General features: G+C 45.1%; 2 protein-coding genes across 13 annotated transcripts in view; one reads left to right on the forward strand and one right to left on the reverse strand.

Annotated features, from left to right (window-relative positions):
• LOC309442260 (uncharacterized protein) overlaps positions 1 to 22,974 on the forward strand; it is a 26,512-nt gene continuing 3,538 nt past the window's right edge. The window contains exons 1-5 of one of the 11 annotated variants that reach the window (XR_014184569.1): positions 1 to 159; positions 7,300 to 7,384; positions 9,223 to 9,397; positions 14,195 to 14,312; positions 20,491 to 21,238. Coding sequence is in view for 2 of the 11 variants with exons in the window: in XM_082057930.1 (XP_081914056.1) it covers positions 9,274 to 9,397; positions 14,195 to 14,312; positions 20,491 to 20,575; positions 21,254 to 21,286 (360 nt within the window). In the remaining 9 variants the exon portion in view is untranslated. The other 10 variants (XR_014184572.1, XM_082057930.1, XR_014184568.1 and 7 more) reach the window with 10 other exon arrangements.
• Positions 18,066 to 22,974, reverse strand: part of DLL4 (delta like canonical Notch ligand 4) — a gene marked incomplete at its 3' end in the record, with an annotated part of 13,176 nt that continues 8,267 nt past the window's right edge. Inside the window, exons 10-12 of one of the 2 annotated variants that reach the window (XM_082057926.1) lie at positions 22,258 to 22,966; positions 21,400 to 21,508; positions 18,066 to 19,934 (exon numbers count right to left, since the gene is read on the reverse strand). In XM_082057926.1, coding sequence (XP_081914052.1) covers positions 19,929 to 19,934; positions 21,400 to 21,508; positions 22,258 to 22,966 — 824 coding nt within the window. Of the gene's footprint in view, positions 19,935 to 21,369; positions 21,509 to 22,257; positions 22,967 to 22,974 lie in introns of those variants that run through there. The other variant, XM_082057925.1, reaches the window with a different exon arrangement.

The following is a 22,974-nucleotide window of genomic DNA, read 5'->3' on the forward strand; positions in this document are numbered from 1 at the left end:
GATCACTAGTGAAGGCACTGAGTTCCACCTAGGAGTTCCTCAGCTATCAATAGCCTGTGGGCACCAGCAAATAGAGTTCTGCTCCATCAAGAACTGTCATGCTTTGCCAGTGTTTTAATTCCTGTGACTGAAAACAGCATCCAGTGTTCAGAGAACAAGGTATTTACTGTTAGCCAACTCTCATGTCTGCTTGGGTCACTCCTCCATGCATGTATCTGCAGTGGCATAGTCTGAACTTTTTCCTGCACTAACTGACCATGTCTTGGCGTTGCTCCTCTCTTGGCTGACTCTTATCCATCCATATTCCCTATGAGATTGTTTTTCTTCAGCTGCTCTGGTTTTGCTATTGAACCTGACCTGGCACTAGCCTTTTCCAGCTCTGCCATGACATCTCTCCATTGCAGATTTTAATTCTTCTCATGCTCCTAACTTTATCTTATCTCAGGCTCTGCTACATACTGAGCTTTTTGAAACTGACCTAAGAGCAGAAGCTAAACTTAGCCATGCTGAATTTGGGAGTTCATCTATTCATACTAAGGACAGAGTTTTCCTCGTTTCTCTTCCCCCTCTAAAGTCAGCTCTCAGCAGCTCTTCAGTAGTTTGAGGTGCTGTGGTATCTTCCCATTGCCAAATACCCTGCTTAGTTACATCTGTCTGTGCGTGGTGATAGTGACAATGTCACCAGATTGGAATGTAAGTGCAGTTTATCTGCCTTGTCTGGAGTCAAGGGTAGTGTGGGATACAGACATCTGGTCCTATTGGGCTCTTGAAAGCAACAAGACTTTTTTGAGAGGAGGTGGAGAAGAGGGAGAAGTGAGGTTCATATGGCTTATGTGCTTTTTGCAAGTAATCTGCATAAGTAATTCCACCTGTAGCTCATCTGTAGCACTCATTGCCCAGAGCCACCCAGCAGTCATAACAACACAGGGTGAAATGTGATGTAGTTTGGATGAATCTGCATCCAGATTTTACCAGGGCACCCTCCCTGTTTAATGGCCAGCATGGGATCTGGCAGTGAGGTGTATGGTGCTGACTATGGGGTATCTTCTCCGGTGGCGGGCTGAAGCTGCGGGCACGCTGCTCGCACGGACGCTGGAGGCTGGTGACTGGTGTCAGTGGAATATCAAAGTCATAACCTGAGTGATTGGTACATGATGTAGTGATTGGACTGGAATGTTGTACACAAGCAGAGGCATCGTCACCACCTGTTTACTAACTCCGATGTTACACTTAGCCTGAGGTTACACCAGGCCAAGGGGAGCACTGCCAGATTTTTGTGAGGTGGGAACACTAGACTGGTGCCAGGACAGCAGCTGACAACCTCAGCTTTTTTTTATAGGTATTTTCCTCCTCTCGTTTCAAGGAAAAGCCTTGAAATGTTCCCTTGATGGTATCCTTCATATAAGATTTCAGAACTCTCAGCTAACACATGTATCTCAAACCCTCAAAGATGCATGAACCTCACCTTGGTACAGATTGCACTGTTAGGGAGAGACTCTCTGCCCTGTTACCTGTGTGCATGGGATAGAAGCCAGTTCCTTGAGTCCATGTAAGAATATAAATAAACTCTCACCCCATAGCCCCCAGACAATCATAACAAAGTGGTTGTAGGGCTGCTTGCATTCCGGGTTCTGATGAATGTGAAATTGCTCTCGACAGTGCTGGGACATGCACAACCACTTCTTAATTTTGTGGCATACAACATGTCATGTTGCAGTGCAATGGGGGCTTTCCAATATATGTTAGGTTTCTCTAGTAGAAGTCCCATTTTAGGAAATCAATGCCAGCTAAGATATGAAGGCTATTGCCTTGTAGCCCTTTAAGAGGCTAGTGGTTCTTTAGGATAATTGTTTCCTCTTTTTAAAATTGCTCTCTAATCTCACAGCCTCCAATCCCATAGCGCTTGGCTACCAGACCCCAGGACCTGTCGAGCCCCAGCCTCTGGCAGCAGGTTGCTTGCCATGTCAGCTGGAGCACCTGGGCACTGCCCAGGGAAGAAGGGCTTCGTGTGGAGGTGGATGCAGGGTGAGAGGACAGGACTGTTCTGCTCTTTAGGATCTTGGTGGGTGGAGGCTTATTCCTAAACTCTGTTACTGCATGCTAATGCCAAAATCTTTAGCTTTATTCCATATTCACCTGCTTCCAACAGGAATGGACAGTCACTGTTCTGCCTACTCATGGACTGGCCTTCTGCGCAGATATTGTCAAGATAAGACCCCCTTATGTTTTAAAGCTTACACAAGAAAATAAGTATCTTACCAAAGCAAGACTTGATCAAAATTATCAGTGGTTCCTGGGTGAAGACTGTTAAGAATGTGTTTAAATCAGTTGATGCTGAACTTAATCATGTGCTTAAGATCAAGCAGTTAGTGATTCCTTTAATTTGAGTGAGTCTATGCATAACAGGTGTCTTCAGAGTCAGAGGTATGAAGAATCCCTCCAAATCTGCCAGCACCTTTTCTCGACAATCCTGGAGATGGCCAAGGTGATCAAACTGTTGTCCAGGGACCATTTAATGCTGCATCTCTAGTTTACTCTTTGGCCGCCTACTCCTATCCCCTGCTTCATTACCTTCTGTACTGAAATGGGAGCCTATAATTATGAAATCTCTTTGAACAAAGGCTGTGGATGGCTGTTGTCTTCTAGATGAAGCTGGTGGGAAAGTTCACCACACTCAGTCTGTCTCAGCTTGTACTCACTGCCTCTCCAGACTTGCTGGAAGAGTTGAGCGTATACATTTTGGCCTAAATGAGCAGGGCAAGCAAACTTACCTCCAAGCATTCATCTTGCCCCTTAGCTGCCTCATTAAACTTTCCAAGTTGGTACTGCCACGTAGTGCAAAGCAGCACAGCAGAGCCCTGGGATTTCTTAGCCCTCGGATTTCCATGGGTGAGCAGACAGAGGGGAGGGGAGCAAACAGCTCCTTCATGTCAAGGGTTTGGCTATGAGTAAGTAATTGTGGATGGATATATGGATAGGCAGGTTAAATGCAAGTGCAGGAAGGACTTCGATTTTGCTGCAAGGTGATCAAGTGGCCCAAAGCAGTGGTGGATGTAATTCATCTAATGCAAAGCCTACATACTGCACTTCTTGCAGTCAAGTGATACAAGGAGAGAGCAAATCTAAGCCAAGAACTGGGTCTCTTCCTCCCTTCAAACCAGGGTGATTTTGGTGCATGTTGAACATAAACGTAGTTCTGTCGTGCGTCTTCTTTCAAATATCAGCTGAAGCGAGGTCTTCTAGATCTGTCATGATAATGAGTTCTGCATCAAAGAAGGGTCAAAACTAGACTCCATAGCATCCTCTGTGAAACCTTCTGCCTGAGAAGTAAACTCTCTGTTGAACTTCAGCCACTTTCCCATAACAGAATTTGCCTATTTTCCTTGAGCTATTTTTGGATATTCTTTAGTTATATATGTGGTAGAGGAAGATTATGAGAGCAATTAAAAAGGAATTGCAAGGCGCTGTGCTGGCGGTAATGGAAGAAAGGTGTCATGGTATGGTTGTGCAATAACTTCGTGTTTTCCATATTGCTCATGCTGGAATGCACTGTGAGGCGAGAGGACTCAGTACCTGAGCGGAAGGGTCATTGTGGCATGTTGCAGTATTGGTGATATATGTAGCAAAGGTTGCATCAGATGGCTGAGCATTAGCAGTGAAGAACATTTAAAGAGCCCTAAAGTGGGAGAAATCAATGTGGGAAGGCCAGCTGGTAGCTACATGTGCCTTTTCCCAGAAGGCATTGGATCAAAATAGTTACAAGCCGAATCCCTCTGCTTTTTTGTGCTGTTTGCTGAGAACCTAGTGCAGTAGATGTGAAAACAAATAATTTCATACTCTGTGACCAGGCTAGTCAAAAAAGCAGCTATAAGTGAAAAACTGAGAGACAATGGCAGGGCAGAAAACAGCATTGAGCTCTCAATATGACCCTTTAAACTGAAAAAGCTAAAAAAGGCTGGCATAGATTTCATAAACAAGGGAGCTGGGGACAAACACAGTTTGAGAGCATTGTTGGTTTTCATCAATTTTTTATTGACAAATCTTTTTCCTGGTATGTTGCCTCTATATGAGAGAATTTAAAACAACTGCTCATATACTGTTCTTTGTCAAATGTTGTACCTATGAATCGTTTAAGAAAACTGAGCTGGCAAATTGCTCTGCTTCCCGTGCAGGGTTCTCACTTACCAGTTTTTTTTTTTCCTCTGCTAACCTTTAATTTTCCTCATTCATTTCCAAGGACCCTAAGCAGAACCATTTGCCTCTCAGCAAGTCTAATCTGTGTATGGAGAGATGATGTGAAAGATGCCGATAACCATGACACCTGAAATGATTTTATGCCTTCAGTAGACCACAAGTACCATGGAACCATGGCACCAACCTCGCTGTATTCATTGCCTCTAGCCTGAGCATACCTCTTGCCTGAGCAGGCTCAGACATTGCATCAGTGTCCTCTAGTAATGCGCAGAACTCGTCTTACTCCAGCTAATTGGGGCTAACTATCCCTCTCAGAGGCAGATGAGTGTTAACCCCACTCTGCACCTAGGAAGAGTGGGAGGGGAAAGTGGCTTTGCCAAATTTAAGTGGCAACTGGTGTGAGTGATGTCAGAGTATCCTGTTTGCCTGCATCTGAGCCCTGTGCATGCAGAAATTGTGAAGTTCCTTATGGAACATGGGAGATGAGTTAAGTGTTAGATGTTCCACAGCTTGCTGGGCACTGGGTAATGTATTGAGAAAGGCATGAGGGGAGCAGGCTCAGAGGCACAAGGTGCACTGCCAAGCAGAATGACACTATTAGTGACATGGTGGCAACAGGCCTGCCCTGGCCTGCTGGGCGCTGGCAGGAGAACAGCCTGGGTAGTCTGATGGCAAAAGGCATGCTGGCCTCATTTCAACTGCTCAGTCTGGCTGTATCAGTGCCCTGGTTGGAATTTCCTGCCTTCTTCTCTAGAGAAAAGACAAGATAATTTGAAGTGCAAAACCAAGACTTTGCCCTCTGGAGGGATTCCAGAGTTGCAGATGGACTGGGCTCTTTGCAGTGCTGCGGGAAAGCAATTACATTTGCGGTTCAGGGGAAGGGAAGAGGAGGAGGGAGAGTCACTGAACTGACAGCAGGGATAAGAAGGTAGCTCATTAGCACATCATCTTTTCTGCACCCTTCTGTGTGGGAGCAGATCTCCATATGATGACATTCAGAGTCTGGCAGGAATGTCATCGTGAGCTAGTAGGAATTTCTCTGCAAGAAAGTGACAGTGAGTAGGTTTAAAGAGATCAAAAGTGAACTCCTCTGTGGTCTGAAAAGCGTAAGAGTTCATCCTTCATAGTCGTTCTCAAACTTCACGATCAGCTGCTGACCTGGAATATAAAGAGGAAGCATGGAAGTAATGAAATATTAATTAAAAAGAAAAACAAAACATAAAACAATGACAACCACAAAATATCCTTCTGCTGTGCATCTCATCCACTTTTCTTGCTCTAGCCTTGGAGTGCTCTCCAAGAAATACCTATTTATTGCACCGTGTCCATGGTAAGTTGTAGCTGGGAAAGATGGTGTCTCCCTTTACCCTGTGAACATCCTTTATGGCAGATAAATGTTTAAGTGAACATTGGAAGTAGAGAGCTGATCATGTACCGAGCAGTGACTTGTGCTTGGAGAATCCCAGCAGGAGCTGCGCAGGAGACCTTGCTGTCTCTGTACGGCATTCATAGTGATTTGAAGAGCCTAAGTCCTGTGGCAGTGACAATGGCCTGTTGGAAACCCACAGTACACCAGTAATAAAGATATAATACACTTAATTATGAGCTGAAGAGTGAATTCCTCACAGACTTATTCAAAAGACTCATGTGACGCCTAGCAGTGCTAAGTTGTACATTGTCTCATCCCCTGAGCAGTCCCCACAGCCCCAGAGGAAAATGTCAGTGAAAGCTTAACTGTTTCCTGAAGGAGGTAGTTGTGAGTGGGAAACCTGTGTGTGTCTCACCTGCCAGGCAAGCAGAAATGGCCATGCACTGAAACAGTCCTCCATGGCATGGCTTGTGTCTCTTTTATGAAGATGTCTGTGTTACATGTGAAAATACCTGTGTGAGGATCTTGAGTCCTTTTTTTTGAGATGGAGGGAGGAAGAGGCAAAAAATGAACTCATGCTGAAACCTTTTGAACCCAGTGGAGCACCAGGTAAAGGCCAACCCTTCTTATTTTCTCTTAATTCTTTTGTCTCCTCAGTATAAATGTTTTTCAGCTAGAGTGGGAGAACTGGAGTGCCTATAGGACCCACAGCGCCATGGTGTGGTAGCACCTCTTTGGACAGGCAATCTGCTCTGGCAGTATGGTTTTGCAGCCAGAAGGAGGCTCTCAGTATTTCCTTCAGCTTGTGTCAGTCTAGGAACTGTGCCATTCACTTGGACACATCCTGCAAGGTGACAGTGACAGCAAGGTGGAGGGCAGAACTGAGGAGAGGTGTTTGTCTTTAATGGTAACGTGGCCTCCACTGACAGAGGATCCCAAAGCACTGTACAAACACCTGCTGTAACCCACAGTGATACCTGATAGAGAATGTGAGGGACAGAGGAAGGGCAAGGTTTGCAGAGCCAGAACAGTAGGAGCTGGGAGAGGAGGGAGGGAATAGCTGCCTTACCCTGAATTTCTGTGATCCGGATTTATGCCTATGTAACTCTGTTGGAGTCAGTACAGTTACATTAGTAGGAAAGCTGGCTCAGAAATAAAAAATGAGCTCCAGGTCTCATCAGCACTTGTTCTTTGTACTATTAGCACAAGCTTTCTTCACACTCCAGAACATGCTTCATCCCGGTTATAGGAAAACTGCATGCTGCAACTGTTCAGCAATGCTTTTTATATATTAAAAAAACAGAGAACAAGAGGAAAACACAAGATGTGTGCATCAAATACTGCCCAGGTTACTGCAAAGGCATTTTGGACCTAATCATCCAGCCCTAGAAAATTACAGCTGGGGCTATTCAGCACCCTCAAGACAGGTGTGTGCTTGCATAAAGACATGTTCCCTTTCATTTGGCAACTGCAGCCCTGCGGCATTAACGGCCACAGGACACAGCGGGGTGGCTGGACTAACAGCATTAGGATGAAGGTGGTGTTTATGGAAGTGAACAATTAGGTGAGAAAGGTATAAAGGGTGGCATCCACCTTTCTGTGAAATTGCTGATCTCTGCGAGTCTGGTGTGGGGTCTTTGCCTGTGGTATCCTGTGTGGTTGCACATCCATTCCTTGCATGCCATTTGCCTCTCTGGAAAGTGAAAGCTTGGAGAGCTGCAGTTCATTATTCTCAGGAAGGAGGTGGCAGGGCCTGAAGAAATGAAATGGGAGCTGGAGTGAAAGAAGAGCAGAGGTGGACAGTGAGGAATCCTCTTCAAAGTAAGTGTGCACAATGCAGCTGCTTGCCATGACATGCTGATGCCTTGTATTGTAGACTTGCAAATATCCCTTAAAATACTCTAAATGCCCCTTCACTGGTATAATTTCTAGCGTGAGTGCGAGCCTGAGAAAAATAAATCAAAAGCCAACCAGCCATACTCCAAAACATCAATGCTGCAGAAGTGACCATGCTGGTGTCTCAGGGGACATGGTGACATCTTCAAGCAAACCCAGAGAAGCACATGGCCTGCTTTCCCCACCCACCTTCAAGCTGCCTTGGGAGCCAGGCTTTTGAGCCTGTGGTCCCATTGACACCCGTGCTGCCTCTCCTGGAAACCTGCAAAAGCCCTGGCCCCTCTTCCTTTGTGCCCTGTGGCGGTGATTAAATATTGACATGTTAATGAACAGGAAGAAACCCAAGGCTGCGAGGTGGAGGCTGCCACAGGCAGCTGGAGCTGGGTACCAGGGACCCCACTGATGCTGCTGAGCCACATGGCCACATGTACAGGTGTCTCCTAAACCAATGAGACAACTGAGAAAACCAGAAAGCTTTCTGCCCCCTCAAAGCACAGACCAGAGGGTGGCTGCTCCACAGCCTTCTAGTCCAGCTATTTTCAGTCAGTTTTGTGATAGCAGGCTGGGGAGAGATACAATGTGGTGTCTTCCACACAGGCCTCTTCCTCTGTTATCTTGTTTGTTGCCACCGAAAAGCTCCTCCTGGTGTGACAGCTGCAGCCCAGGAATCCCGCTTGTGACTGGGGGAGCAGAGTGGAGGAGGGTCCTGGGGTGGAAATCTGATACTAAGGGGAAACGATGCTGTTTCCTGCTGCCCCTTGTGCAGAGCCACAGTCTGAAGCTGAAACGTGAACAGTGACTGTCAGAGAGATGCCCTTCCTGGCACTGAACCCTGGCACTGACTTAATGTGTGTTACCTGGTGTGCTGCATCATGTGCCATGCAACAATAAGTCACTGAAGGCCAGGGTATAAATTCCCCGATCTCTGTGGGTTTCTCTAAGGGTGGAGTTTCTTCCATTTCTTACAGCTGCAGGAAAGGGCATTAGGTTACAGTCTCATTGGAAATGCCCAAGTTGCCTCCTTTGGCTGCAGGGGCCCATTCTTGTACCTCACCCACGCTGTGGAGTGGGTTTCAGTGCCATCAACCCTCTTCCGGTGACTCCAACCTGGCTCCAACCTGGCAACTATCCTTCCAGACAGCATTTTGCAATGCCTCAGTGCACTTCCCATGGTGATACAGTTTTCTTATTTACAGGGACACTTGTGACCTTGCTGTTTCTGTCCCAGAGCTGTGCAAAACCTTCTAACTCTGTTAAAAAAGTATTTTGGCCAGACTTCTTCAATCTGTGACCGTGCAAAAATGCACCCATAGTCTCCACATTAGTAAACTTTCCCTGCTGCCACAAAACTTGCTCACAGCAACAGTACAAGCCTGTGGCCATGCAGCACAGGACTATTTACTCTCTGTTTGCCTCACAGCTCTATCCCTCACTAAGCAGAGTGCACGATGACAAAGCACTGCTGTGTCTTCTCTTACAAGACTCTCTGACAGAGCTATTCAGCTAAGATGCCTCTTGTGATGGGCAGACACAGTCTGCCGCCTATCCTGGACCTTCACAGCCTCCGAGCTGTCCTCACAGCCTCTGAGCTGCCGTCTCAGCCTGTGGCTACCCTACAGACCTCTGCTGGCTATGCAGCGTGGGTCAGGGATGCTCAATTCTGGCTCCGAGGGAATGTGTGTGCACATGCGTGTGTGAGGCTTTTGGAACTGGTGCAAATACTTATTCCCCTTTCCTGCTGCTCTCCCTGTCCCCCGGCACAGGTGGACGTACTTGGCTTTCCAAAGATAAAATGCGAGAGCAATAGCTGATGTATGGTAAGAGCTGCTTCAACACCAGAGCTCTCACCCACTCCTACATGTTGCCAGTTTGGATTCGCGTGGTATGATCTGTTCCTCTCCAGCCTGTTGCCAGCATCATGCTCCACAGTTACTCAAGGTAGGGTCCATAACGAAGTTAATGTCCAGAAAATGCCCTGCTACTTTGCTCAGATTTCTGACAAATGCACTCAAATGGAAGTCATAAAGCTGTGTGCTACCATCAGACCACTAATAGTGGTATACTCTCATTTCCTTGTGTTTTAGTAAGAAAACAGCTAGTTCAAAGCATGCATATGTCATGTTCATTTAGGGTCAGATAGGGAAATCAGTTTCCATTGTTTTTTGGTCATAGCTCAGTTATTGCCACTTTGCTGTCTTCATTCTGCAGTTCAGGATGTCCAGGGTCTTTCCTGTGCTGCATCTCAGAAGCACCTGAATATTATGAAAACTGCAGCAAAGGACATTTCCTTCCTCGAATAGTTTACAATTTAAATAGGACAGGCAAAAGGTGAAGGAACGGGGTACGTTTTTTTCTTTTCCTACTGTACGTGAGATGTGAGGAAATAAAGTGCCAGCTCATGGTTTCACTGGCATTCTGCTAAGCTTAAATAGGCACGTGACTCTGGCATATGTCTGGAAAGGCTATTTATTTTTCTCCTTATTTGAAAGGTAGTGACCTGACTCAGTAAGTAACTGGTAATATGTATTAGCTGGGTCAAGCCCTCAAATGGGTACTGGATGCTAAAGAGGATTCACTTAATCTAGCTGTGACAGGTTATTTGGTGGTGACTGATTTGGTGGGAGGAGTGGCTGACACGCCAGAAGGCTGTGCTGCCATCCAGCGGGACCTGGACAGGCTGGAGAGTTGGGCGGGGAATAACCTAATGAAATTTAACAAGGGAAAGTGTAGAGTCCTGCATCTGGGCAGGAACAACCCCAGGTTCCAGTATAGGTTGGGAAATTACATATTAGAGAGCAGTGTAGGGGAAAGGGACCTGGGGGTCCTGGTGGACAACAGGATGACCATGAGCCAGCACTGTGCCCTTGTGGCCAGGAAGGCCAATGGCATCCTGGGGTGTATTGAAGGGGGGTGGTTAGTAGATCGAGAGAGGTCCTCCTTCCCCTCTACTCCGCCCTGGTGAGACCACATCTGGAATATTGTGTCCAGTTCTGGGCCCCTCAGTTCAAGAAGGACAGGGAACTGCTGGAGAGGGTCCAGCATAGGGCAACAAAGATGATTAAGGGAGTGGAGCATCTCCCTTATGAAGAAAGGCTGAGGGAGCTGGGTCTCTTTAGTTTGGAGAAGAGGAGACTAAGGGGGGACCTTATTAATGTTTATAAATATATAAAGGGTGAGTGCCATGAGGATGGAGCCAGGCTCTTCTCAGTGGCAAACAATGATAGGACAAGGGGTAATGGGATCAAGCTGGAACACAAGAGGTTCCACTTAAATTTGAGAAAAAACTTCTTCTCAGTAAGGGTGACAGACACTGGAACAGGCTGCCCAGAGAGATTGTGGAGTCTCCTTCTCTGGAGACATTCAAAACCCGCCTGGACATGTTCCTGTGTGACCTCATTTAGGCGTTCCTGCTCCAGCAGGGGGATTGGACTAGATGATCTTTTGAGGTCCCTTCCAATCCCAAACATATTGTGATACTGTGATACTGTGACTCCAGGAGAGCAGGGAAAAGCAGGGACTGGAGCTACGTAACAGCTCCTAGGAAGCTCCTGCATGCTTTACTGTGAACAACTATTAAATGCAGGTTGCTCTTCCGTGTGTCCTACCCCCCAGCCCTTTAAAAATCGAAATGTAGAGTGTTTGCTTTCTGCCAGCCTTCTCTACAGGATCCTGTTAGGACTTCAGATACACCATCATATGACTGGTAAGAAAACCTCAGTCTTCCAGGGGTTTAGGAAAGGGATCCTTTTGTGGGTCCACATGGTCCTTGAGTGCTTAAACAAGGGTGTAGAGAGTAGGAGGAGAAGTTGTTCCTCCCACCAGAACCAGGCAGCTCACCTCAGAGTTACAGATTCTGATGTTCAGGGAGAGACTGAAACAGCTCAGCTGCCTCAGGTGCTGAAACAGTACAAGTACTGAGAGAAAATACCACATGCTAAAAGGCCCTAAATAGAGCAGAGAAAGACATAACCAGAAGTGGCTGGATGCTGAAAGCAAACTGAGCTATGAAAGTGTCTGCTGTGACGGTGATGAATCACCGGGACTAGCTACTGGATACCACATTAATTCCCTGTACTTTGATGCCTTAATGTGTTTTCCCACTGCATTTGCTTTAGCCAGCACAGCGCTGGGTTGCTGAGTAAATGGAAAGCCCTGTGACATACATGTCCCTCAGATCATCGCCTTCTCTGTCCACCTCCCTCCCATGTTACAGGGCACCATGCTGCCATGTGCTTACTTGTAGTCAAACCCCAGGAGTTGCCAGCACCTCATTTATTTTACAGAGTATGTGAGATTTGCTTGGGACTGAACACCCAAGCATGGAAAGTGCCGGTGGAGGGAGGGAGCTGTGCTTCACGTGGCAGCCAGCAGCACGCCCGCCACCAGGCCTGTGTCCATGGTGGTATTTTTGCGTGAGCCAAAAAGGGGGGTGCTGGGAAGCTGGTTCAGGCTTGGGAAAAACAGTTGGCATGGTCGTAATCGGGCAGGAAGCAGGAAATGGTGTCACGAGGTAACAAACAGGAAGCGATGATGGCAGCACAACGTGGCCGCTTTGAGCGCAAACTCAAGGAAAGCGCTGCTGCCCTGTGAGGGGAGGTGGCGAGGCCATGTCTGCCTCCGTCCTGCCTGCTTTGCCCAGATGCTGTTTATGCTGAGTGGCTATTTAAATAGTAACACCAGGCTGGTAAAGGTTTATTTGCACTTCTGCAGCTGTGAGGACTCTGAAGGAGATGAATGAGCCCTTGCAGCATCCTTCTGAGTCATGTTAGCATTATTAATGCCATCCTGGATTATTAATGGCATCTCCTGTGTCAGGAGAGGGGAACAGGCAGTGGTCAAAGGGGAGGCTTTCTCAAGGAAAAGTAGGGGTTAAGCATCCATGTCTCGCTCCCTTCAGAGGACCATTGCCTGCTCCTCACATTCACACCTAAGGATGCCTCTTGCACAACCCGAACCATCTTAAAGGTAGTTGTCAGGTTTCAGTTAGTGGTGTTGGCCCTTCCAAGAGCCACCCTTTGCTCTCAGTCACTTCAGGTGCCTCTCCACGGGAGAATGCTGGAAGGGCCCACCTTTCTCTGTGAACCCTAGATAAGCTGCATGGTTGGCTTAAACAAGATGCTTCACGCTTGGATGGCTGCGGTGAGGTGAGAGGAACCTGCATCTGCTGAAGATGACTGAGAGCAGTTTGTGGAGCAACTGCCAGAATAGCAAGGAAATCCTTCCTTGCTGCATATGAAAAATGTGTATCTGATGTAAGGGCTTCTTAACTTCGCTGTCTCCATTAAAAAAAAAAAGGCAATTTTCATAATGGTAAGCACATGGGCATTTCTACCTATTCCTGTGTGTGAACTCTGTCTCCAGAAACCTGGCCATGCGCTGTGATTGTATCTGGGGTTTTGGAGAACTTCGAAAACCTCCTCCTAAGCAACTTATGACAAAACTTACATACCATTGACAGAGTGAAAAATCCGTGTAATCTTAATGAAGGGAGGGGGTCTGGAGGAAGAAAAGAGCCTCTGTGCTATAAGGAGACAGAAGAGGAGGAGAAGTTATTGATGAACAAGTAACACCAGGACGCAGTGTGCTGAACTGAAAGAATGGATTAGAGCAAGGCCACTACTTCTGTAATTATCACACTTTTGTCCTGTGTGTGTTCTGCAACCCCCCTCCTCCAATACATTTTGTAGAGATTGTCTTGTGTTTCTTTGCTGACAATCTTCCAGAGAGCAAGTGAGTTTATGGACAGGAACAAAAATGCTTTGGCAATAGTTCGGCATTTTCTGCCAAAGCAGAAAATGTAAGGCAAATATTAAACAGTGAAAAGGAATCTCACATTCACAGTGTTTCATATTTGCATCAGGAATTTTGACACTGCTCACAAACCACGATGGGAGCCATGTGCCCAAGCACAGGGATCATCAGAGCTCTTGCATGTGCCAGGAATGTTCGTCCTGTTCTGGTTGGTGATGGCCTCTCCAGCTATAAACCCAACTCTCAGCAGATCTGTTTGGATGTTAAATAAGAGTTGTTTTAATTTAATTTGTAAAAACAAACATAGTGCCTTTGTGACGTTCTAGGCAGTTAGCTAAAAACATAATCAATAAAACATCGTGAAGCCAGCAACAACTCAATAAGCCATAAAGCACAGATAAAAGATGCCATCATCAAACAGCCTCTTCTCCAACTGCATGCTTTCCTCATTTATCTGTGTATTTGCAAAACATGACTATGGACAAGGTGCTGTTTTGTACCTTGAGACTCTTCCTAGGAATGATCTGGTCCTCCTGCAGAGCAGCCTGCAGGGTGGGTCAGCTGCAGGGGCAGATAGAGCCTGAGCACTGTCTCCATCTTGCTTGGCAGGAGGAAAGGCACGATGCCCACAGAGGTACTGAAGAAGGATTAAGCCTCTCTGTGGTAGTTATGTACTGTACTACTACCTATGTGAGAGGCAAGTCCATCACTATTCTACAGCATATGGAAGAGATAAAGTCATCCTTGGATCACCTGTCTTATGCAGGTCACATAATATCCAGGGTTACGTTAGCTCCAGATGCAGACCACTCAATTTACCTTAGCTGTCAAGTCTTCCCTCTCACATGACATGTGAACCATAAGCCCCAAGTGACCCAGTCAGAGGGGAGGACGATGAGATGGAGACTTGGGGAGCAGCAGTTATTTTCCAGCCCACTCCATGCCCTGCACTTTTCAAATTTACCTGCTTTTCTTCCTGCCCAGGGGTGCAGCCCAGCAGCTTGGAGAGTTGCACAGAGCCTGTCACCACCGAGTCCCTCAGCGACCTGCATGGTGGGTTGCTGGAAGGCAATGAAGACCTCAGGGTGGCAGTGATTGCTGGGTGAGTCTTGTAAGGAGATCAATGTTGTGTGTCTTCTTCTTTGCATTTCCCAAGGGCTGAAGAGCACATTGAAGGAGATGGCTGATCTGTCTGTGGAGAAGGGAGCACCTCATGGCAAAGGTACATGTTGGTCCCCAGAATCAAATGCTGTGCATGGAACAATTGCTCTAACACCTGAAATTATTGCTCTGTACATGATCGTTTACCTGGTGAATCAGAGAGTCCTGTCCTAACCCTGCTGCATGACAGACTACCATGCTGCAGAAATATGCCCCAAAGCTGCACAGGGGAAGAAGAGTGAGGATGGCAGTGGTGGTAAGACCAGGGGAGGGAGGAGAAAGAGAAAGGGTAGTTTTACAGTGCTGAGTCATGCTCTTGCCCAGACAAGGTCTGAGAGCAGAGTGGGCAGAGACAGAGCAGGAGCAAGAGTGACCAAGAAGAAATGTCACTGCTTTGGGTGTTACCATCCAGCAGTCACTGCCTGTGAGCCCTGGGAGCTGAGCTGGCACAACCTAAACAGAGTATGGAGCAGGGGAGGAATCTTGATGTTGACTTTCCAGAGAGGCTGTAAAATTGAAGTTATGAAAACAGTGAAGGGTGGCACAGGGCCGCTGAATTATGTCAGTTCTCCACAACAGGAGTTTGGATTATCAGCAGAATGTGCTGGGAGTGTCGTATCTACTGTGTAAAATCAATATGTATTTGTGGATCAGGTATGTGAGATAAGGGAATGACCGGCAAACATAGATACGTAACTGTCACTTAAGCCACTGCAGTACAGGCTTGTTAGTGACCTGCTGTGCCTTACTCACTTTAGCACGAACTAATAAAAAAAGACTGGGGAGCAATGAAAATACTTGAACTGTGTTTTTACAGAGATAGTTTCATCTGTTGGACTAGATGTTTGCAGTTGCACCGTAACTAATTTAGGCATTCTCATCAGCTCTTTCAACAGTGAGAGCTGTTGCTGGACAAGTATTGTGCATAATAAAATCCATTCTGCATTGTAACCCATTTTAGGCTCGTCCTATATCAAGCTTAATTTCTACAAGCATCCCTCATCAACACTAATTTAACTGAACTCCGTGCCCTTTGCTGTGTTTGCATCAGCACAGTCCTGCTGCATGTTGTCTCAGCACCAGTGGGTGCTGTAGGTACGGGTATATCCCGGCATCGATTCCCCTGATCAGTGGAGTGCTTAAAGAGGTAAGTGATGACGGGCTGAAGCTCTACGTGGAACAACTCCAGCAAAGCACTGCACGGAGCAACACCCCTGTCACTCGATCCAGCTCAGAATTGTTTAGACTGAGGTGCCCTGCATGGCTGTGAAATAGCTTCTGTCAGGTGCTAACACAAGGAAACATCAAAGAGTTTCTCGGGGTCAGGAGTCCATTCTTAAAACTGTTATTTTCTCACATTGCTTTTAAGTGAGTTTGTGCAATCTTTTAAAACTGAAAGCCAAGTTTAGGTGCAGTTCTTGAGCCAAATCTGTAATCTTGCCGTAGCTGGTGCAAATGATGCTGAGAGAAGTCAGTTGTACGGTTGGGTCTGAGAATTCTATAAGCTTGTAATGAGAAAAGTAATGATTTGTGAGTACATTTATGGTCCTGGCATTATCTGTGGTCCTCAAGAGGAATCTATGAAATTCAGTTTGAGTCTTTACAGCCCAGAAGGATCTCAGAGCTCCTCCTAGTGAGTTTGTCCACTGTGGCTCTGAGATGCACTTGCTGGGGAGGTGGGGCAGACCGGTGAGCAGTCAGTGCACAGCAGCCCTCTGTGAGGAAATATTTGGCCAAAGATGTGGGTTAGATCCAGGTCATGTTATGAGTTCAGCTAATTTGCTTGTAGCTTCTTTGGCAAGGACTTGGGGATGTGCACACGTGCACAGATTCACATATGCTTTCCATCTCCTCCTGTGTGGAAGCAGGCACCGCTCCTGTTTTTCCTGTGTAGGATCTGTGATCTATTCTGGTAGCTGCATAGTGCGGTCCTGCCTCCAGTAAATATTCACAGATTTCCTTGTAAGCTGATGCTTTTTTTTTTTTCCTCTCTCCTGTGTGGATACACAAAGGCATGTGTTGTACCTGCTTTACCCTGTGGGATCTACATAATCAGGTCCACGGGTTTTAATGGATTTCAACTCCCTTCTGTCTACCGATACGGTTTCCTGTCTAGTTTTGAGCAGGAAGAGCTGAGTATTTTTTGATCTTAGCATTCCTGCTTGCCTAGGCTTTGGGAAGAGTTCTCTGGCTATTTTCCTGTTTAATTTTTGTGTGTGTTTTGTTTTAAGCAGGACAGAGTGCATGTGTGTATGTAATCCATGTGCTCAATTAAGAGAGGCATCTGTTGGGTTTATTTCACATTGCCGAGGAAGGACTGCAAGCAGGGAGCATCTGCTCGGCTTTTTGTCAATGGCTTGTTTTTCATAATTTGCTCTACAGGGTGAATGTTTGGGGAGGGGGAGGTGGCTTTTTATTTCTGAGTTTCATCTTAAATTTATTTTTATGGTAGCTGGGGAAATTGGCTGGGATTTGAAAGTTAATTTGGCTAAGAAAAGAACTGAAGAGGGAGAAATAAAACCATCTAAAGGAAATAGTCTTTATGTAATCTCTATAATAGACTCGGAAGGACCCTTATAACCCATTATTTGTAGTATTTTAATGACAAAGTAAAAATAATTTGTTACGGTGCATTTTTAATGCCAGTGTTGGTTTTGCGGTTGGTTCGTTGTTTTGCTTTTTTTTTTTTCTTTTTTAAACCAGCAAATTTTGGTTAGATTTCATTTTGGGGAAAGATAGGAAAGGCATCCAACACCAAGATGCTTTTCTGGCGTTTTGTCAGCAACAACAACAACAAAAAGCCTGGGTTTAAAATAGAGCAGCAGTGGTTTCCTGTTCTTATAGTTTTCTGCTTTTGTGCATTCAGATGTTGGTTGTATTGCACCTGACTGATCTAGTGAGAGACTTAATTGTCTGTACATGTATACACTTCAAAGGCTACTAAACCTGCTGGGAGTGTTTTGTGCAAGTGTGCTTTTTACACTTCTTTTGGTGGAGAAGTCCTCCCAAAGGGCTGTGGAGGATAATGACTTTGCGATGTCCTGGGAGCACATGGCTGCTGGTGCAGCATAGGGAACTTGGGAGGAGAAAGCCTGGAACTCCCCCTAATCCCACAAGTGAAAGACAAGTCTTACCCATCGCAATCAAACAAACAAGGACACGATCTTGCAGGCGTTGATGTAGCTGCTGACCTGAGTAGGGCAAAACTGGGTCTTACTGAAAGTATTTAAAGAAATGGGATTACAAAAATAGTAATCATCTACAAGTGAGCCCCAGGCCAGCACATTTATTAAGCCGCAAGCCACTTTGAAATGGTATTAAATCAGTATTTTCCATGTCACAAGTTGCCACGGAAGAGTGAAATGTTAATAAAAATAACTGCCCTGGCAGGTCAGTCCCACTCCATAGCAAGAGAATATATATTTGTATATATACAATTTCAATATTATATAATATATCACTGTAAATATGTATAACTTTTCTGTCAGATGAATGCCACTCATCTGAACAAATTTGTTGACAGCAGTAAATGGTTATAAAAGCAGCCGACAGCAGTTGTCATGCAAAATGTAAGTGTGGGGCTGACTGCAGGGAGCAGGCAGACAAGCTCACTTCTGGGGCTTCACATAACCCTGGCTGTCACAGAATCATGGAACCTGAAGTGTAAAAGGACAAACCACAGTAAACGTTGTAGTAGCAGGAAAGTATTTTCATTGCTTGAAAAAAAAAATAAAATTCAAACTTTGTCATCACATTAAAAACATTACATGAGAAGTAATAAACATATTTACACTTCTGTTTTGATTATAAATATACATTATATACAAAATAATGTTATAAAAAGTAGAAAGTTCAGTGCTTCTGATTTTTTTAAATTACTGAAATACTAGTCTTCAAAATAAACTACAAACAGACAAACTAAAACCCATATTATTGATTTCTGAAGGTCATCTTCACAATGGTCCTACGTGGTCAGAGCAGAAGGTCAGTAGCGGACATTATGAAGGGGTCTTGTCTGCACAGTTCATGGCAGTAGATGGGCTAGTCCAACAACAGGATTTACAAGGGCAGGAATATTGCTGTCTGAGAGAGCACGGTCCAGGTTTCTTCGAAGAGATCTTGTTTCCTCCCTCCTCATTCTGCCCCACGCCACAGTCTCATTTCATCAGTGTCACAGCACTTTCCATTAGGTGTCCGATATTATTGCTGTAAGTCTGTATATAAGAAAAGAGCTTCTGCACACCCCTGGTTTCCAGGGGCGAGCTTCCCCTTCTCCATGTAGTGGTGGATGGGTATGAAAGAAACAGGACGAGCCTTGAACCTTCTAACTCTAATCTCCACCTGTCTTGCCAGAGGGCATCTCAGTGGGTGCTTCGCTATTGGGCATTTGGAACCGAGATGAAGGACAGGAGTTGGAGTTTTGCAAAGAGATGGAGAAATTGGGGGTGTCACTTCTTTAGAAAATAACAGCTGCAACTTTGAGACTACTTGCAGTAGAAGGTGGCACCTAATTCAAAAACATGACATAACCCCCCAAATTTATGTCAAAATAAGGGGTGGGGAGAGAATGAGGAAGGAGAAGAAATAGTAATGTCTATTCACAATCACTGGTAGTGCAAAGGGCATGAAAACAGCTGATGCAGCTCAGCACATATAAATTCTAGGAGCCGATTGATTTTAAACGCATTTGTAAGGCTTTAAACAGAGCTGGGATCATGCCTCTCCTCCTTATCAATGGGGAAGAGGCAGTACACATTCCTCATCACAACTTCTCCTTCTCGAATGTTTAAATCCACAAAAATTCTGTCTCATATTGTGGCTTGGGTCAATCAGTTCTCCAAAGCATCACCAAATGAGATGACACATAAATTCAATATTCCTCTTTCCTTCCTTCTCTTGCCCCTTACACTGTCTCCAGCACATGCAGCAGGACAGAGGAGACCCAAATAGATGTGTGGCAGAAGTATCAACCACCCCTGCCCAATACTGTTCAGGTAACTGCAAAAGGAGCAGTCAAGTCTCTGTTTGGGCTTGTTAGATTCTCTTGACACATTTTAGGCACTTTTAAACCCAGAAAAAAATTCAGACCTCGTTTATACTGTATCCATTATCTGCATAGCAATGTGTCTTTCTTTACACCTTCCATGGCAACATCCGTGATAGTTAAGTGCCTGCTCGTCTACTGGCACATCCCATAACCAGAGTTCTGGAAAGCCAGGGGTCTGTCCATGAGGAACTGGCCTCAGTATCTTTTAAAAATGAATTTAAACAACAACATTTTAACCCCTCTCTCTTCCCTCTGCCTCCCCTCTTCTACAGCCAATCAGATTTCTGGTATCAAACTTCAAACAAGGGCAGTAAGAACAAAAAGGTGTATTGCATCTTTCAGTAAATTCACAGTCTGTCCAGTTCACCCAGTTCCATCCTCCGCCTGAGAGCAGCAAGTTGCATGTAATTAAAAACAGTCCACTCCAGTTCTGAATTGTAAACAATGCAGCAGGAACGTCCATCTACTGGCATTACCAAATCTGAGGTGCAAATGGGCTGATCTTCAGTCTTATACCTGTCAGGAGATAAAATATCAGGAATGAGAAGGAAGCATAACGTACAGAGTACTGCAGAATTAACACATTATGATTCAAGTATGTTAAACCAAAGTAATTTAACCCAGACATTACTGGAGTTTAACTATCAGCATTCTATGCTTTTGGCTGGGTCCAGAGACAGAGAATCACCAGGAAACCCGTCATCTGTATAACGAGTGGCCTTTCTACCTGGCCTGAAGGGAAGAATGCTTAGGGTAAAGCTTACAAATCTGAGTGCTTAACATTAGGTCTCTGAAAAAAGCATATGGCATAGTTAAATGGCTTGTGTTCAGAAGCATTAAGCCTGAATGATGTGCAAAGAGGTTTCAGGAGCTGTCACGATGAAAATAAAAATACTGCTGGACATGCCTGATATAAATCTGGGAGTCTAGCTTTCATCAGCAAGCTCTTCAAAGGAAGATACAGTATCTAGGTCAGTTAATGGGAATGAAGCGTCTAGCTGTCATTTGTATCTTTGAATATCCTTTTAGTTAGTCTTAAACTTCTAATATTGTTGGTTGACTTGTGTTCCAGCTTGCCTTCAAGAGGAAATCTGATATCCACGCTGGCAACGGAGAGAGAATCCTGCAGATCTGACTTCACAGATCACTGCTATATGGTACAGAGAGCTTATCTTTCTTGGAGTCTGAAACTACCTGACGCTAGTCCTACAGATGGCTACACTGAAGAAGGCAGATATTGGATAATGTTAAATTGCCTTTAACTGCCATTAGGCCTTTTTCCAACGGGTCGGTAATTCTTCAGGAACTGGTCAATTCCTCAATAGCTGCTTTTAAAATTCTTTGGATTGTACAATGCTCGGCCCTTCCTTTTTTACATTTTGTCCTCTGACTTTTCGAAATAACATTAAAATCTAGACAGGTTTATCATTAACATATGAAACAGAATTAACTTCTGTTAGAGAATATATAGCTGGAGTGTAAATGCCAAGAAGTTGAAATTAACTTATTATAGACTTCCTAAATTGCTGTTATGCCTGTCCACTAAGACATTCAGCTACCTTCCATCTTCTGCTAGAAATCTATAGCTTTGCTTGTTTTCCCAGAACACAGATTATCCATTGTAGTAATGGGAAAAAACCCATGGCTTTACATCAATGGGCCTATGAATGATTATTATTTCAAGAGGAAATATGTTACAGTGTACTGAATTTTTATGGGCTGATGTTCCATGCTTTCATCTCACAATGACTTATCTAAACTCAAAATCTCTGGTTTAATAAAATCAGAGCTGCTAATTTCTCTATTTTTCCCCACTGAATGCTCTGTTTGCTTAGACACTCCTGTGGGCCACAGAAGAGAAGAGGTGAATGCTGGGAAGTATCTTGGATCCCTGGAAATAGAGTAATCCTCTCAGATGCAATTCTAAAGGAAAATTTGCCCCTTTGTGCATTTAAGCCTGTTCACCTGTGTACCTACTTACCTCCGTGGCTATGATGCACTCATTCCTTTCTTCTGTTATCACAAAGACGGACTGGTACATTGAATCCCTTGGAGAGCATATCGCTGATATTCTACATTCCGGCTTTTCACTATGGCAGAGCAGAGAGGAAAGAATGTTATTTGACTGCTAACAAGCCTGACTCTCAAAACCTACCATGAATATGGAGGAGTGGAATGAGATAGCCATGGAGGTGTGGGAGGGAGTGCAGAGGATGAAGTTTCACATGTTCTATATGATGGCAGGACATTATACTAGAGAAGTGGAGGTAAAGAATAGTTAATGTCTTCCTATGCTTCTGCCATGTCCAGCCTAATAGTGTGCTCCTCAGATCCCTCAGTTAAACAGCCACAAGCAGACCCCAGACAAGACTTTCAGTACACAACATATCAGAAGACTGATGAGCCAGTGAATACCTGCCCTTTACATTTTTTGAAAAGTTATTTTTACTCTATCATTCTTCTCAGTAAGCAAATCATTTTGCCTTCTTAAGAAGCAAAATGCTTATTTTTAATCACTATATGCCTTTATTGTTCTTCTTCCAATATCTGCTGAGGAAGGAAAGACACTTCGTACTTTCACCACCAGACTAGCCACTCATTCTCCTTCACAGTACCCATACGAGCAGCACCCAGCACAAACTATCTAATTGACCTGGCTAAGGATACCATTTGGCCGCCAGATACATAGCACAGCATGAAGATTCCTGGCTTTGCTCTGGTTGGTTCTGTATATTACCTCCTCGAGGTTTTGTTTTTCCCCATATTTTCTCATCTGCTTCTAGACTGGTGTGAAGATGAGGGGCCTTAAGAAAGACTAGAAGGAAGATTGCATTCTCACCTGTGTAGTCTGAGGGGAGACTTTTCTCCTAAACATTTTTCACTTTTGTAATATTTGTCTTCCTGTGTCCCTCTACTTGTCAGGTCTTTTACCAGATTGTAGTCCAGTTTATGATTCTTGGGTTTGTAGTTTGATTTCTCCAGCCCACAGTCCACTTCGAGGTCTTTATTTTTATTGGTGTTTTTGAGCTGGGAAGCTGGGATGAGATTGTCCTTCTGGAAGTCAGACAGGTTGTTCATTGTCTCCAAGTCCTGCTCTGGGTGCATCCTCATCTGCCTGATGACCATTGCTATCATGCAGAACAGTATGAGCAGCGCCACCAGCCCCACCCCCATGGATATAGCAATCCAGGGGACTGGTTTAGGAGGAAGTGTAACAGGCACGGTATACACTGGCAATTCGCAACGGTTGCCCATGAAGCCGGAAGGACAGTAGCAGACAAAGTTGGCACTATAGAGTCCGCTGTAGCACGTGCCTCCATTCTCACATGGCCCAGATGCACATTCATCTCTGGTTTTGATGTCACAGTTCCTGCCACTGTAGCCTGGCAAGCATGTGCAGGTGTAATCATTGATCAGGTCATGACAAGTTCCCCCATTGGAACACGGGTTTCTGGCACAATCATTGATGTTTATCTCACATTTCTGACCAGAGAAACCAGGACGACAACGACACACACGAATCTGGCCAAGGTAAAAGCAATTACCATCTGAGGAA

The sequence above is a fragment of the Streptopelia decaocto genome (assembly GCF_964273445.1).
Source record: "Streptopelia decaocto genome assembly, chromosome: 7".
Lineage (NCBI taxonomy): Eukaryota > Metazoa > Chordata > Aves > Columbiformes > Columbidae > Streptopelia > Streptopelia decaocto.